Genomic DNA, 15,860 nt, shown 5'->3' on the forward strand with positions numbered 1-15,860 from the left:
TCACTAAGATCTAAATATACTGAGATGACATTTATCCTACATTTATCATCACCTATAGGAGCTGCAGGTGCACTGCACAGAGGGACAGGCTCTGCTCAACACACTGCTGGTGAGCCGGGAGCAGGTGATCCCATGGGGTGCGCCACAGATGGAGGAGCGGGCCCTGGAGACGGCTCAGCAGGAGTGGAACTCCTACCAGGCCCGGCTGGGTGAGGCCCGCTCCCAGCTCAACAGCGCCCTGGCCAAGCTCAGGCAGATTGAGCAGAAGTTCCAGCGGCTTGATAACTGGCTGAGGGGGATGGAGAGCAAAGGGCAGCTGCGTGATGGAAGGCGCTCGGACCGGGCCACCAAGGAAGCCCAGCTGCAGCTGCTGAAGGTTCCCTTAGCTGACATTACTTGAAGCACTAGTTAACAATAACTAACCATGAATGTAAGCGATAATAAGATGTAAGTGGCGTTAGAAAAGCGATAACCTTCAGCGCTGCTCATAGGCAAATAGATGATTAAGGCATAGAGATGCAGAAGAGAATGAAAAAGAAAGAAAAACATTATGCAGGGTTACTAACCCGTAAAAGATTATATAGTGACAACAGGCTTGTTAACCTTAGTGAGTCTTATAAGCAGTTTAAATAATCTTAATGTAAAGTGTAACAAGAGATTGGTGTAACCACCAATTTCCCTGAGACATGGACTCTTTGGGAAGTAATGGGATGTATAACCCTTGTATAACATTTAAAGTAATAAGTAAGTTTATCTAGTGAAATGGTGTTTGTTGTATTGTGCAGGGATGGCATGAGGAGGTGCTGGTCTACCAGGAGGAGATAGAGGGGTTGAGCACTCTGGCCCAGCAGGTTCTAGAAGATATTCACATCAATAGCAGAGTCAGCACCAGGGCTACACAGCTCACCTCACGCTACCACGCCCTGCTTCTGCATCTGCTGGTAGGGTTCTCACGTACACACTCATAACACATATACACACACATTCACACACAAATACATATATACACACATGCAAACAGAAAACACACACATACATGTGCACATACACACACACACACACACACACAAAACACAGTGCCTAAGTTTCTGTGTGTTCTATAGGACACAATCAAACAGCTAAAGGAGGAAGTGTCCACCATTGAAGAAGCACACAGCATCTTCAGTACCTTCTCTGATTGGCTGAACACTGCCCAGAAGAACTTCAGCAGTGTGTGCATCAGTATCGATGTCGTCGATCGTGTTGCAATGGAAAAGAAAATGAAAAAACTTGAGGTACCATGAAGTCCTCCAGCAGTTTGACATCACCTGTGGCAGCTTCTCTAGGTTTCCAGCTCTAGCAAACCTATATGTTTCTCCTTCTCTTGGCTCTGTCCACTCTGGCAACCATGCAGGCTCTGCAGGGGGACATGGAGCTGGGTCACTCCTTCCTCAAGACAATGCGAGAGAAGGCTGAGAGGGCCATGGCCTTCCTGGAGAAGCCGGAGGCTGAGCAGCTGAAGGAGGAGATCAGCATACGCCTCAGCCAAATGGAGGAGCTGGTGGCGGCTGGGCGGGCTGAGCTCAGTGCTCAGGAGAAGTGCATCCAGCTCTCCAAAGACTATCTAGACAAATACAAGGCTCAGAGCCAGTGGCTTACTGAGACCAAATCTATGCTGGCCTCCCCCATGGAACTTAAAGCTGAACTCTATCAGAAGAAGGCCCAGTTAGCCAAATACAAGGTTAGTTAAACAGAAGAAGGCTTTTGGCTGAATTTACTATATTTTAATGTGTCTGTACTGTAGGTCTGCATTCAGTTTACCTTTCTTTGAGTGATTCAAATGTAGTTAGTGTAGTTTTTCTTATCATGGCTTTTTTTCTTGTGTTTCCCCCACCAGTTGAGTGTAGCCTTTCAGTATGTAGTACTGATTCTTTTTATAACACACATAAATTCAGTTAACCTGCTGATTATCAAACCCTTCTTGAGTTAATTCAAATGTGTTATAGCAGGAAGCATTAAACCGCACAACTTGACTGCACACTGTTGATGAACAGCAAGTTTTCATTTTCATTTTCCCGCAGACAATCCAACAAACTGTGCAGTCTCATGAGTCTGCTGTAAAGTCTGTCAGTGAGAAAGGAGAAGCCCTGCTTGAAACTGTGCATGACCCCACCATCACTGAAAACATGAACAAGCTGAAAGACGATTACCAAGATATAAGCAACACTGTCAAGGTATTCACCTGGGCGGGCATTAAACATGATCTTTAAATGTTTGTTCCCTATACTGATTTTACTGGTGCAAGCCATGTACTGAATTCTTGCCTAAGTAATAATTTAACATGAAACTAGGTGCGGCCTTCTTCTACATGTCATTCAGTGTTTTTACATTCAGTGCTCATCTGATGATAATTTATGGTGAATATTAGAATGTGTAATTGCAGTATGGTGAATATTAGCAGGTGTAATTGCAATTGTGTGATTTGCAGGCTCATGTTCAGAAATTGTTGGAGGGGGTGAAAGAGCATGAGGACTATAACAGTGAGTTACAGGAGGTGGAGAAGTGGCTGCTGCAGATGTCCAGCAGACTGGTCAGCTCTGACTCTATGCAAAGTGGCAATCTAGAGATGGCCACTCAGCAGCTAGCAAGACACAAGGTGCATATGTAGTGTGATAGCTCATATACCAGTGGCTTTCATGCTCTGCTCTAGATTACAGAAGCATTGTTTGTTGTTGGTTACCAAAATGTTTAAATTCCATTATGCCTTTTATGTAATACCTTTGATATAATATATTGTTATTGGCAGAGCTTTAAAGTAAATTATACACTACAGAAAAATAGGCTCATGTATTTAACACCAACCTTATTATTAAGTAATACATTGAATGAAAATGCTTCTTAAATGTTTAACTCATGCATTATATTCAAAAATATTTCTTTACTTTTAGGTTTATCTTCTTTACAAACATAGTAACATCAAAAAAGTATTTTATATGGATGATCACAAACTAAAATATCCCCTTTATTAATTTCTTATTCTGGTTTACAGACTTACCATTTTAATAGCTTGAATAGGGCTTCCTATGTAAAGTTTCTAACAATCTTTTTTTTCCAGGCAATAATGGAGGAGATAGCTGGCTTTGAAGAGCGTTTGACAAGTCTTAAGGAGAAAGGAGATGGCCTTGTCAGTCGCTGCTCAGAACAAGTTCAGGCCAAGATAAGCCAGCAGATTCAAGTCCACCAGCAAGGAACCAAAGACAGCTATTCAGCTATCTGCAGCACAGCCCAGCGGGTCAATACTTATCCCATTCTACAGTTTACACTCAAGTGTAAGTATTCTTATTAATAATATTGGTATCTTTGACTGACCACTGAACCTGTGTCTCATCAGGTCTATCAGAGTCTTGACCGAGAGCTGCAGAAGCATGTTAGTCACCAGGACACGCTGCAGCAGTGTGACACCTGGCTTTCCACTGTCCAAGAGGAGATACAGCTACATTCACAGACCCCGTTTGGCTTGCAAGAGGCACTAAAACAAGTTAGTGGGAGACCAAATAGACTTTTCACACCACAAGCTCTGAATTTCTTTTGGGGGATATTTTTTTATTGAGTTTTGCACATATAAACAAACATCACACACAGCACATACGGCAGTCACCCGCAAATCAAAATCCAGATAAAGTGACAAAAACAATACACCATGATGGGCTTAATAAGAGCACTTCTTAGAGAAGTCACCTTGTCTCATCACCCATCCTAGTAAGATACGCATTGTTCTTTGACTACCCAATAACACTGATGCTGTGGGAGCGCTGTACAAAACTTTGACCATAGAAATAAATGCCAGACCGAAACCAAGTCACTTTCCAAATCTTGTTCCTGGCAGTGTTGACCATGGACAAGAAGGTCATACAGTCCCTTTTATAAAACACTTGGTTGCCTCCCAGAGAACATATAGGTAACTGCTTTTGGGTCTGTTAGTATGCAAGAATTCCCTCAATCCCAACTCAGGTTGCTCTGATAAAGTCAGATGAGTTGGAGAATATCATTAAACCACCTAAGCACGCAGTTTAGCAGGATAGGGAGTATATTTACAACAAAAAGGGGAATGGTCATGAGACCAAAAGGTATTCTGTCCTTGCTCACAGCGTTAATGTCAGCCATTAGGATATACAATTTTGAGCACTGTAAAAGTGGCCAAAACTCCCCCCTCACATCATTTTAGAGGATTCCTTAGGCTCCGTTGTGGTCGACACCAAACAAAGGAAATCCTCTGCCTTGGTCTGTGTGTGAAGCAGGTTTCGTTTACCATGATGGTTTACAGCCAAGACAGCGGGATACGGAAGAAACGATTGAGGCTGCAAGTTTGTAGCATTCGAATGCCACCTGAGTTGGGCCATCTCTCTCCTGTTAGCCTCAGTCTCGTTTACTATAAGTAAGCTGTGCCACTCAAAAGCAAGGTTTGAGGAACTAGTTCAATGTAATCTAATCTGCCTGTCAGTATAATTGAGTAGCTGGAAAATGAGGGTGCGAGGTCCGGAGTTGTTATTGCGTAGTGGGCCCTCTCACTGGGAATCTCATGGCCTGCCAATGAGGATATCCATTTCAGTAGATGTTTCTGGAAAACAGATACAGCATTGTTGCCTTTTGCAAACTCAGGTAGGCAGACTAATTGCACATTATTGCTACAATTCCTGTCTTCCAAGTCTGGTAATTTAGCTCGCAACTTCATGAATTCCCAAAGTTGGGCACACTTGGTTATGGTTGGCCTGGGCCGCTTGCTGTATGTTGTCCACACAAGATTGTAGAAAGCTATTTGCTGTGACATGACTTTCCAACTTTTCATGAATTCATTGTAGCTCCATCGTGAGTTCTTCAATGCTAGATTTCAACAGCTTTAATTGAGGAATCAAAACATTAGTCAGGGCTTCTGCAACCGCCATGGAAATCAAAGCATTCAGTCCAACTTGCTGTTCAAGAGGCACCTAACACTTTTGAAGACAGTTGTATCAAGCACCTCAGGCAAAATAAAAATATCCTTAGGTTTCTTTTTCACCGGAGAAAAGCTTGCAAGTGTAATGTTGAGCGGTAAGGAGGTGGACATGTGGAGAAGAGTGAAATTTATTATGGGCAAATACAGAGCCATAGTCGTTTAAACAGTTCAGGGTCAGTGAGCCAATACGAAGAGTCTGGGAATACATGATCAACTAAATAAAACAAAGGCACACGATGACAAATGGGTAGGAATAAAACAGGCTAGGAATCACAGATGCATGGATTAACACAAGCTACAACAAACATGGCACGGATTACAAACAGGCTTCGATTCACACAAGACAAGTAGTAACACACAGATGTTAGGATTAACAATAACCAGCAAACACACAGGCAACAAGGCAGGGTTTAAATACATGAACTAATGAGCACTAAACAAGACACAGGTGCAAATGATGAGGGGCAGAGAAAACAAAACTAAAGAACAGAACCACAACAAGGAAGTAAAGTAAAACAAAGACACGAGACAGGGACACTAGGAGGGTGGCCAATCATGACAGTGAGAGGACTTGCTTGGGGTTGTCATATCATTGTAGAAAGGAAAAGCTATTGAAAAAGAAATGAAATTATAATTGCTGGTGCTGCTCAAAAATTAGTGTGCTGCCATCGATGCGTCACCCAGAACTCCCCTAAAAAGCTGAGGATATTGTAGCTCTAATTTGCATATGAGTGTTTTTTATATGTGGATTATGAGAATGAGGTGCTTCTAAGTGCTTGTTGTTTTTTTTTTTCCTTTAATTTTTTTTTTATTACAGGTAAAGCATTTCAGGGCTCTGCAGGAGCAGGCCAGCACTTATCTTGATCTGGTTTGCTCAGTATGTGACTTATCTGATGAAGCTGTGAGAACCACAGCAGCTAAGATCCAGCAGATCAAAACCATGGTGAGTTTTCCAACTTGATTTCCATACATAAGGTGGTTTATTTTATGCTAACCTGAGCTTTATTGGTATTTCACGACATTTATCATTAATGTCTCCAATGATGCCACAGATTGAAGAGAGGATGTCCAGAGCTCAGCAGCTGTCCGAGAGCTGGAGAGAAATTAAGGAACAGAAGCAGGAGTTGTCTATACTCTTCCAGGATTTGGAACAACAACTACAAAGCCTCTCCAGGAGACCTGCTGAACTGGAGCCCAAGATTGCCCATAATATACTGGATCAAGCCAAAGTAAGGCATGCCATTGTGCAGTTGATTAATAACTGGAGAGTGGCATGATTTTTGTTGTTTAGGGTGTATGCTCAAAGCATGGCTATGAGGTTGAAATATGTAATGTCAGCTGCTCTGCATGGGTATTTACATAAATTTTGGGTGAAACAGGAATCCCATCCTTTTTTATACACATTCGCACCATTTCAGTGGAAGATAATATTGGGCATTTCACGTTTATCAAATACAGAAATAAAACAGCAAAGATTTTATCTGTCCAGACGCAATTAAGATACATGAAATACGGTCTGTTGACATGCTGTGTATTTAAAGAACAATAACCACTTGAAATTTTTTATAAGTATTATAAACTGTTTTAAACTTATCTAATTTTTTTAAACACTTATATTTTCCCAATAGGAATTTGGCCAGCAGCTTCAAAGCAAGCAGAATACTTTAACCAAGATGACAGAGTGTGTAAGCAAGCTCACGGAAGGCAAGGTCTCTCCAGAGCACACAGAGATTAATCGCCTGAGTCATGCATGGCTGGAGCTATGTCATCAGGCCAGCAAGCTGCAGGCCCAGAGGGAAGAGGATCTGCTGAGAACAAGGGAGTACCACGACTGCATCAGTGCCATGGAAGCCCTGTTTGAACAGGTTTCCAAGGAGTGGGACAACCTTGCCAGGTAGGCTCTTAACATCGGGTTCTTAGTACTAAGGTGGAATTACACTCTAACTTTATTTAATTTATTGTGTTTTTAGAACTGATGCAGAGAGCTCATCTGAGCATCTAGAGGCTCTCCGGAAACTTTCTGTTGCCCTCAAAGAAAAGAAGAGCACTCTTGAAGACCTGAAAGACCAGCGTCAGAAAGTAATGTATCACTTAAATCTGGATGACAAAGAGCTAGTGAAGGAACAGGTAAGCCACTTTGAGCAGCGTTGGGCCCATCTTGAAAGCCTTATCGAGAGAAAGATCCAGGACTCCATTCTGACACTTGAGGACATGAACCAAGTTGAGGCTCGATTGAAAGAGGCAAGAGAATGGGCTGAGGAGCAGCGGCCTGCTCTCTCTGAGGCTATGAAATTGAGCCCACCACCAGAGCTGGCACAGAGTTTCCTCTTTGACCACCTGAGCATCTGCAGTGAGCTTGAATCAAAACAGCTTCTGTTGGCTCAGGCAATGAGTGATGCAGACAGGGTTTTAGCACACCTGGGCCTTAATGAAAGGCAGCGATTGCAGAAACTCATCTCTGAGACCCAGGGAGAGGTGGAGACATTAAGTGTCAAAGTATCCCAACGGAGAAAACACCTCAGTAAGGCTTTCACAGAGAGGAATCAGTTCCTGCTTGCTGTGAGCCAGGCCATCACCTGGGTTCAACAGAATGAGAAGAAAGCACAGGCTGATGACTACATAGCCCTCTTACCCGATGACTTGGCTAAGCAGGTGAGGACCTGCAGGAACATCCAAAGCAGCTTGAGAGCTTACCAGAGTGAGCTGACTTCCCTGTGGTCCCAAGGACGGGATCTGATGAAAGATGCAACTGAAGATGAGAAAGCCGAGATGCTAACCAAGCTACAAGAACTGCAGAATATCTTTGAAGTAGCTTTGCAAAAGTGTAGCCATAGACTGCAGGAGCTGGAGAAAGTACTGGTAACTAGGAAATATTTCAAGGCAGATTTAGAGAAAACATGCCAGTGGTTGAAACAAGCAGATATTGTAACATTTCCTGAAATCAATCTTATGAATGGAGATGCAGAACTAAGTGCACAACTTACAAAATACCAACAAATCTTAGATCAAGCAGATGAATATGAGAATCTCCTGCTTATTGTCCAAAGAGCAGGTCAAGATATTTTGCCAACTCTCAGTGAGGTTGACCACTGTTACCTAGATGAAAAGCTTAATGCTCTTCCACAGCAATACAACAATGTCCTGGCACTAGCCAAAGAAAAACAGGAGAAAATACAACAAGCTATTCTTGCACGTCAGGAATATGCCTCCTTCATTGATGTGACGCACAAAGCACTGAAAGAGCTGGAAGAGCAGTTCCATAATCTTGGGACTCAGCCTGTGGGTCTGCAGACAGAGGAGGTCGTCAATTTGCAGCATGATTATAAAGTACTGCTTGATGAGTTAGTTAATCTTGGCCAAGCTGTTAGTGAACTCAACCAGAAAAAAGAGGGCTTTCGCAGCACTGGTCAACCCTGGCAGCCTGAGGAAATGACTCAGCTAGTCAGCCTTTACAACGGTCTCAAGAGGCTGATAGAACAGAGAGTTGAGCACCTAGATGATACTTTGGAGTCATTTGAGGACCACCAGGCCATGGCTATGCAAGTTGACTCCGAGTTAAAAGCTACCAAGGAGCAACTTGTCAAAGTCAATGCTGAGACTCAGTCGGCAGAGGAGAGACTGAAGAATTACCACGCCCTGGCTGCCAGCCTTCAGGGAGCCAGCTCCCACCTCTCCAGGCTCATGGAGCAGATGGGCAGCCTTGCTTCTCACATAGATCCAGTGGCACATGAGGCCTCTAAGCAGCGGGTAATGTCCTGGCAAGAGGAACTCCAGTCCCTGCAGTCATCCGTTGGAGAGCTGATAGTGGAATGTGAGAACAGGTTTGTGCAGAGTAAGGACTTTGAGACTGAAGTGAAGCGGACGCTCAGTTGGCTACAGCAGATCAGGGATGAGCTGGGCTGTGCTGTGGTTGTGGACGTGAAGGTGGAGAAGGTTCAGGAAGAGATCAGGAAGCAGCAGATCATGCAGGAGGAAGTGCTGTCTCGACTCAGGATTGTGGCTGCACTGAGTACCAGGGAGAAGCAGAAGTATACCAGTGCTAATGAACTTGTTCCAGCTCATGTGGAATCTAGTCTGCAAGAAATGGCACAGCTGGAAGCTGATGTTCAGCGTGCTCTCAGCTCTAAACAGGTAAGTCAATAATCATTCTAATTAAGAGTGTGTTCAAACTAGGGTTAATCACTGTACTTTCTTTCATGTTGTACCTTTGCAGCTGTACCTTTGTTGTTGGTGTACCTATTTACTTTGTTGCTCATTGAGCTGTGATCCATATGGTTGTTGGTAGTAGGAGCCTAGAGACTGAATTGTGCTCTTGGGCAATACACTTAAACCACTACTGTCCCAGGCACTTAATCCCTACTGTTCCAGGGATTTATCCCCTTCTGTCGCTTCTACTTACACAATGCTAGGCAGAAACATCACAACTTTCCATTGGAAAACCATCAGTATATTTTATTGTTGTTTAATGTGGTCTTCTTATCTCAATATGTCTTTTTCAGATCACCCTAGAGCAAGCTCTGACTCTTTGTCAGAAGTACCACTCACGTATGCAGGCTGCTTGTGAGTGGCTTGAGGATGCAGTGGGCTTTCTGCAGCAGGCCAGTCTGGGAGTGGATGTGGAGAACTATGAGGAGTGCTTGAGACAGCAGGAGGACATCATGGCCACTGAGCAGGAATTCCTGGGTGTGCTACAAGAGCTGGAGTCACTTCCACCCCAGCTGGAAAACCTGGTGAACCCAACAGCTCAAGAGCAGCTGAGGCTGAGTGTGGAATCAGCCCATCAAAGAGGTGTGGAAGTCAGAGACCAGCTCCAGTGTCACCAGGATGTCTTGAACAGGTACAGTGGATGTCAGGGCTCTATTTTACAACAACAACAACAATAATAATGTTGTAAGAGTGACTATACAGTAATGATTGCTCATCACATTTTTGTCAGCTGTGTGACACAGTGGAAATGCTATCAGGAGGCCAGACAGACAGTCATTGAGCTGATGAATGAGGCAGAGAAGAAACTTACTGAGTTCTCCACAGCCAAGGCTGAAACCATTCAGGAGGCAGAAGAGAAACTCAGGGGTCATAAGGTAAAGAGGACCTATATGACTAGCTTTCAATATTCCAAATAATCTAACTGATATAATTGCTTGTGGAACATTTGGTAATTCCTTCTCCTCTGTCTTGCAGACACTGGTGTCCATGGTAAATGGATTCCAAGAGAAGCTGACAGGCCTGGAGGAGCAAGCATCTCAGCTGGAGCTGATTGGTAGCGATGCCAGCAAAGCTACTATTAGTCGCTCCATGACCACGGTCTGGCAGCGTTGGACCAGACTACGCAGCGTGGCCCGAGGACAAGAGAGGGTGCTGGAGGACACAGCTCATGAGTGGAGGACGTTCAGAGAGAAGGTAACTTCATATATGTGCACACCATATGCAAAATGGGCACAGACCATATGCAAACACTAGTGTCTTGTTTGTAATCAAATTATTCAAAATCATGACAACCTGAACTTTTATACCATTTCTTATTGCTGCTGTTTGCAACTGTACAGAGCTGAAACCTTATTAATCCCTTTTTAAATATCTTAGATGATGAAAGTGAGGGCTACAGCAGAAGAGCTGAGAAGTCGTGTTCCTGAGTGTGCTGTAGAAAAAGCCTCTAAAGCCACACTGCAGTCCCATCTGGAACAGCATGAAATGGTCATTCAGGACCTGGAAAGGGAGCAGTCCTCACTTACGCTCCTGCGCCAGTATGCCCTCAGCCTGCTGCATGACGTTGAGGTCCCTGCACCAACCACCGACCATGACCAGCTACCCAGTCTAAAGGAGATCAAAGCTGTCCAAGATCAGTTTGAGAGGTAAAGACGTGAACAAGATGGGCTGTTTTCTTTTGGGTGGCTTTAAACTAGTTTCTGATTCTGAACTGCAATTGCTATACATTAACTAGTTACTTTTTATTTAGTGCTTTGGTGTTTGTCTCTCCCAGTCTCCTACAGAAGTCCAGAACAGGCAGAGGACGAGTCCAGCAGGAACTTAAAGACAGGGAAGATGTGGAGAGGGGACTGAGCCTGGTGAAGAGCTGGATACAGGACTCCAGAGAGCTACTGCTCAATCCCACTGCAGATGTAGACATTCTCACACAAGAGTTGGAGGTGACTCATTTCTTTGTTTGCATCATAGATATTCATATTTTTAGGCATACATCCTATTTCATGATCTTGCAATCTTTTCATTTTAAAATCACAGAGTGTACGTGGACTGTTTAGGTAATGTAGGTTGACTCTGTTTAGGTAATGCATGGGGAACTGATAACCCATCGCCAGAATGTGGATAAGATCGCAGAGCAACAACAGAGCAAGTATCTGGACTTGTACACCATCCTACCCTCAGAGATCTCCATGCAGCTGGCTGAAGCTGCCTTGGCTCTGGGTTCTATTGAAGATCAGGTACATAATCACTTTCAAGCAGATTTGTAGTGTAGTTTGAACAGAAATAATGAATGTTATGTTTTCTTTTTACTTAATCTACAATGTCATTTTACTGTTTGAAACGGTACACATTATTGCCCAAGATCCAAGCAAAGGAGAGAGATATTCAGAAGACCAGAGTTATCAAGGAAGAGTTTAACTCCAGGATCCATGATGTGTCTGAGAAAATGAAAACCATTTCTGCCGCACTGAAAGAAAAGGCCACTGATATTGATCAAGCCAAAGAAGAAACTCAGGTTTGTTTTAACCAGTTTTGTGTACAATCCATATTCTTGAATACTATTAGTGATCTCAGTGTGCACTCATGTGTCATTTCACGGGTGTCTCCTTTTGTTGTACCCAGGGCTTCTGTGATGAGCTCGAGAGCTGTGGCAGGACACTGGCTGAGCTGGATGCCGCTGTACAGGACTTTGGTCGGCGTAATCCACTTCTTGCCAAACAAGTTGGCGATGCCATCACCAAGTTAGGGGAGATCCACCAACACACCATCCGTCTGGCAGAGTATAGGAAAGTCTGGCTAAAGAAGGTATATGTATGCCTTGTCTAAAAAGAATACAGAAGAATGACTACATTTAAGCTATATTCAAGCCAGAAAACAAATTCTGACAAAATTGTTCCACATCTGTATGAATGTTTTTTTAGTGCTTGCATATTTTAAAAGAAGGTATCATGATAGAGTGATATGACAGATATTTTCTTGATTCCGGGGTGTCTTTTCACCAGGCCGATGCTCATCTAGATGAGTACAGTGAGATGCTGGAATTTATAGTGAAGTGGACAGAACAAGCCAGGAGCCTAGTTAAAGCCAACATCATCTGGAACTCCTCCTCTCACTTGCAAGAGCAGATCAGAATGTACCAGGTCAGCAATATCACACTGTGAAGAACTATGAATTTATATGTAAAAAAGCTGCCATTTTTGCAAAGGCAGATTATCATCTTACTGTTGTAATGATTGTAATATATGCAATAGCATATAGGCTATATGTATAGTAATATTTACTAGTATTAGTAAGTATATAGTAATATCTGACATATAATACAATAATATATAATGATAGATAATATATAGTTATATATATAAAAACTTTAGAGTTTCACATAGGGCCCAGCCAATCACTTCTTAATATTAACCACTATTAATAAAGCTTTTAATGGGTGTCATTAGGTAGGCAACTTCCTTTTTCTGTGTTTCGCTCCTGAAGGCTCAACAGTGAGGTCTGGCATCCCAGACTCACTCCCCTCCAAGCTCTCTTTTAAACCAACCATGTGCAAAGCCTCATTAGATGTAAACCCACATTGGCCTCCCTGGTGCCTAAGGCCCTATCCCACCCATCTAACACCATTAAAGCGTGCTCAGTGCCACTAGTTCCATATGGTCTTTACTCACTACAGCAACAGTACATACTGAATTAATCTGCTTATATTTACCCACTGTACTGCCCCCTTGCAGTCATTCCCTTCCTAATGCATAAAATCTGTTTTGGCACTGATTCCATCTGGATCGACCATTCTATCATGACAGTGAAATGACACAAAAGTCCACTCACATGCTCAGTCCTCTACATACATGAGACACTGAACATCTTCGTGATGCATTTCCTCATCCTGTGCTCTCCTCATCCACAGGCACTGACTAGGCCTTTTAGCTACTTCAGATAATTCCTTCACAACTACCCTTAGCGTTCAGCCTCTAAAACCATATTTCACAAGCAAAGATTTTGCAGATCTAGCTACAAATCCCCTAGCACCTACAGGCCTAATATACGCCTGCCACCCATGATCTCTCATTTTAGCCACCAAGTCTGCGAATATATTTCAGATTCTGCCTGAATCCAGTGCATCATCAAATGGAATTGTTAACTCTATAAAATGAGCTATTATTGTTATTTAATGTCTTGGCCCTGCAGTCTGTATTGCATGAGTCAAGGGAGCTTCACGGTGACCTGGAAGCCATGCAGGAGAAGGTGGAGCTCTTGTCCGAGTCCCTGCAGGTTGAGGCCATGGGGCAGCAGGTGGCTGAGCTGAGCCGCCACACAGAGGAGCTGGAGCAAGCCATCAGGTTCCGTTTGCAGAGCCTGCAGGATGCCGCTAAGGTGCTGCAGACTCACCACAGCGTTGTTTTTATCTCTCATAATTATACATTTAATGAAGTTTCAACTGAACTGGGTAGCAATAAGGTGACGTAGCATGCGTGCTAGTGCAGAAAAGTCACACATTGAATTCTATTGGTCAGGACATGGAGACGTTTGAGAGTGAGGTGAAAGCACTGCATGTGGCCTTGGAGCAGGTCCAGTCCACTCTTACCTCACCAGAACTGGCCCGCCTAAGCCTCAAAGAGCAGCTTTCTCAAAGACAGGTATTACTCCACCCACTGGGAACACTCACACAGAGACAGGTATCACTCCGCCCACCGGGCACACTCACACAGAGACAGGTATCACTCCGCCCACCGGGCACACTCACACAGAGACAGGTATTACTCCACCCACCGGGAACACTCACACAGAGACAGGTATTACTCCACCCACCGGGCACACTCACACAGAGACAGGTATTACTCCACCCACCGGGCACACTCACACAGAGACAGGTATTACTCCACCCACCAGGAACACTCACACAGAGACAGGTATTACTCCACCCACCGGGCACACTCACACAGAGACAGGTATTACTCCACCCACCGGGAACACTCACACAGAGACAGGTATTACTCCACCCGCCGGGCACACTCACACAGAGACAGGTATTAATCCACCCGCCAGGAACACTCACACAGAGACAGGTATTACTCCACCCGCCGGGAACACTCACACAGAGACAGGTATTACTCCACCCGCCGGGAACACTCACACAGAGACAGGTATTACTCCACCCACCGGGCACACTCACACAGAGACAGGTATTACTCCGCCCACCGGAAACTCTCACTCAGGACTAAAATGAACCTGGAGATGATCAAACTCTCATAATCTCACATAAGACCTAATGCATGCTTAATGAGGAACGGTTCCTGCTGCACAAATAGTTTGACTGTGGACTGTGGCATTTTCTTACAGCGTTTGCTGACGGACATGGAGAGCTTCAAGCAGCAGACGCAGGTGGTTCACGCATGCCAGAGCGGCCTTCGCGTGCCAGAGGAGGTGATGGTGAGCATGGCCATCTGCCGCACCGCCCTCACCCTGCAGCAGGAGGCCAGCCAGCTGCAGCACACGGCCATCCAGCAGTGCAACATCCTGCAGGTAGGGGGTGATTGCACAGCACATTTACATGCACCTCCCTATGGCCATTTTTAAAACCGTGCACTCGTGCTCTGTTTACACAAGTAGCCTTGAGTGCATTCTCTCGAGTTAGGACTTGGGATGCAGAGCTAGTATTAGCATTAAACATGCGTTTGCTTACCAGTGCACTACACAGTCATGCAGTCATATTTATGATCCAGAACTGCAGCTCCATCTGCTTTCTATTGCTTTAGTTTAGATGCATAATAGCCCTGAGCACCCATAAGGCTTGCCCAAAATATCACTGGCTTGCTGTGACCCTGTCTGGGAAGATGTTGGGGAGCAGTTTGAAGTGTACTGATTTTACATTATATCTTAATATTCTACAACTCTTGTGTATGTGTCTGTGTGTGTTTGGGTGATTGCATGTGTGTCTATATGTGTGTGCTTGGGTGTATGCACTTTCCTAGGAGGCCGTGGTGCAGTATGAGCAGTACGAACAGGAGATGCGGCATCTGCAGGGACTAATCGAGGATTCTCACAGGGTCATCCAGGACAGACCTGTCCCCACCACCAACATCCAGGAACTTCAGACTCAGATACGCCACCATGAGGTAAACATGCTCTAGAACAGATACATACCTTTTAGCCTCATTTAGTTTATTCTGAAAAATGTCTCTGATGAAGATGGTCCTCAGTCCTCCTCAGAACAGGATTTATTTTGTACATTGTATTGTTTAAATGCTTATTATTGAAAAAGTGACAAATCCAATAACTAGATACTTCTGGCTGTCCTTAAACAGGAGCTTGCCCAGAAAATCAAAGGCTATCAGGAGCAGATTGCATCTTTGAACTCTAAGTGTAAGATGTTGACGGTGAAAGCCAAGCATGCCACCACACTGCTGGCGGTGAGCGATGCTGAGAACCTGCCAGAGAGTGAACAGGAAGTGGGTCGAGCTGCAGAGGCCAAGCAGCTACTGTCCCAGCCCTCGATGGGTGTGGTGAGTACAACTGTGTGGCATATCAAGGGACGGGTGCACACCACTTCCGAGCAACAAATTGGAGGGTGCGCATTTCCTGCACGCGACACACCTTTAAAATGAGTTCAGCATACTGATGTTCGGTAATGACTTTTTTTACCTTCTGGCTGACCAGATCAAAAGTATCAGGACTAATTGTTGAA

At 44.3% G+C, this 15,860-nt stretch overlaps 1 protein-coding gene across 7 annotated transcripts in view; it reads left to right on the plus strand.

Annotated features, from left to right (window-relative positions):
- Positions 1-15,860, plus strand: part of syne1b (spectrin repeat containing, nuclear envelope 1b) — an 84,999-nt gene that overhangs the window by 42,202 nt on the left and 26,937 nt on the right. For all 7 annotated transcript variants that reach the window (XM_027011182.2, XM_027011178.2, XM_035532633.1 and 4 more), the window contains 26 exons: positions 59-376; positions 786-941; positions 1,104-1,274; positions 1,394-1,720; positions 2,061-2,213; positions 2,468-2,635; positions 3,095-3,271; positions 3,371-3,517; positions 5,790-5,915; positions 6,025-6,201; positions 6,601-6,866; positions 6,943-9,103; positions 9,472-9,809; positions 9,909-10,053; positions 10,154-10,372; positions 10,556-10,824; positions 10,953-11,118; positions 11,257-11,412; positions 11,538-11,690; positions 11,798-11,980; positions 12,178-12,315; positions 13,364-13,549; positions 13,690-13,812; positions 14,516-14,698; positions 15,148-15,291; positions 15,481-15,678. In XM_027011182.2, coding sequence (XP_026866983.2) covers positions 59-376; positions 786-941; positions 1,104-1,274; positions 1,394-1,720; positions 2,061-2,213; positions 2,468-2,635; positions 3,095-3,271; positions 3,371-3,517; positions 5,790-5,915; positions 6,025-6,201; positions 6,601-6,866; positions 6,943-9,103; positions 9,472-9,809; positions 9,909-10,053; positions 10,154-10,372; positions 10,556-10,824; positions 10,953-11,118; positions 11,257-11,412; positions 11,538-11,690; positions 11,798-11,980; positions 12,178-12,315; positions 13,364-13,549; positions 13,690-13,812; positions 14,516-14,698; positions 15,148-15,291; positions 15,481-15,678 — 6,948 coding nt within the window. The remainder of the gene's footprint in view (positions 1-58; positions 377-785; positions 942-1,103; positions 1,275-1,393; positions 1,721-2,060; positions 2,214-2,467; positions 2,636-3,094; positions 3,272-3,370; positions 3,518-5,789; positions 5,916-6,024; positions 6,202-6,600; positions 6,867-6,942; positions 9,104-9,471; positions 9,810-9,908; positions 10,054-10,153; positions 10,373-10,555; positions 10,825-10,952; positions 11,119-11,256; positions 11,413-11,537; positions 11,691-11,797; positions 11,981-12,177; positions 12,316-13,363; positions 13,550-13,689; positions 13,813-14,515; positions 14,699-15,147; positions 15,292-15,480; positions 15,679-15,860) is intronic.

This window comes from Electrophorus electricus, chromosome 13 (assembly GCF_013358815.1).
Source record: "Electrophorus electricus isolate fEleEle1 chromosome 13, fEleEle1.pri, whole genome shotgun sequence".
NCBI classification, from domain to species: domain Eukaryota; kingdom Metazoa; phylum Chordata; class Actinopteri; order Gymnotiformes; family Gymnotidae; genus Electrophorus; species Electrophorus electricus.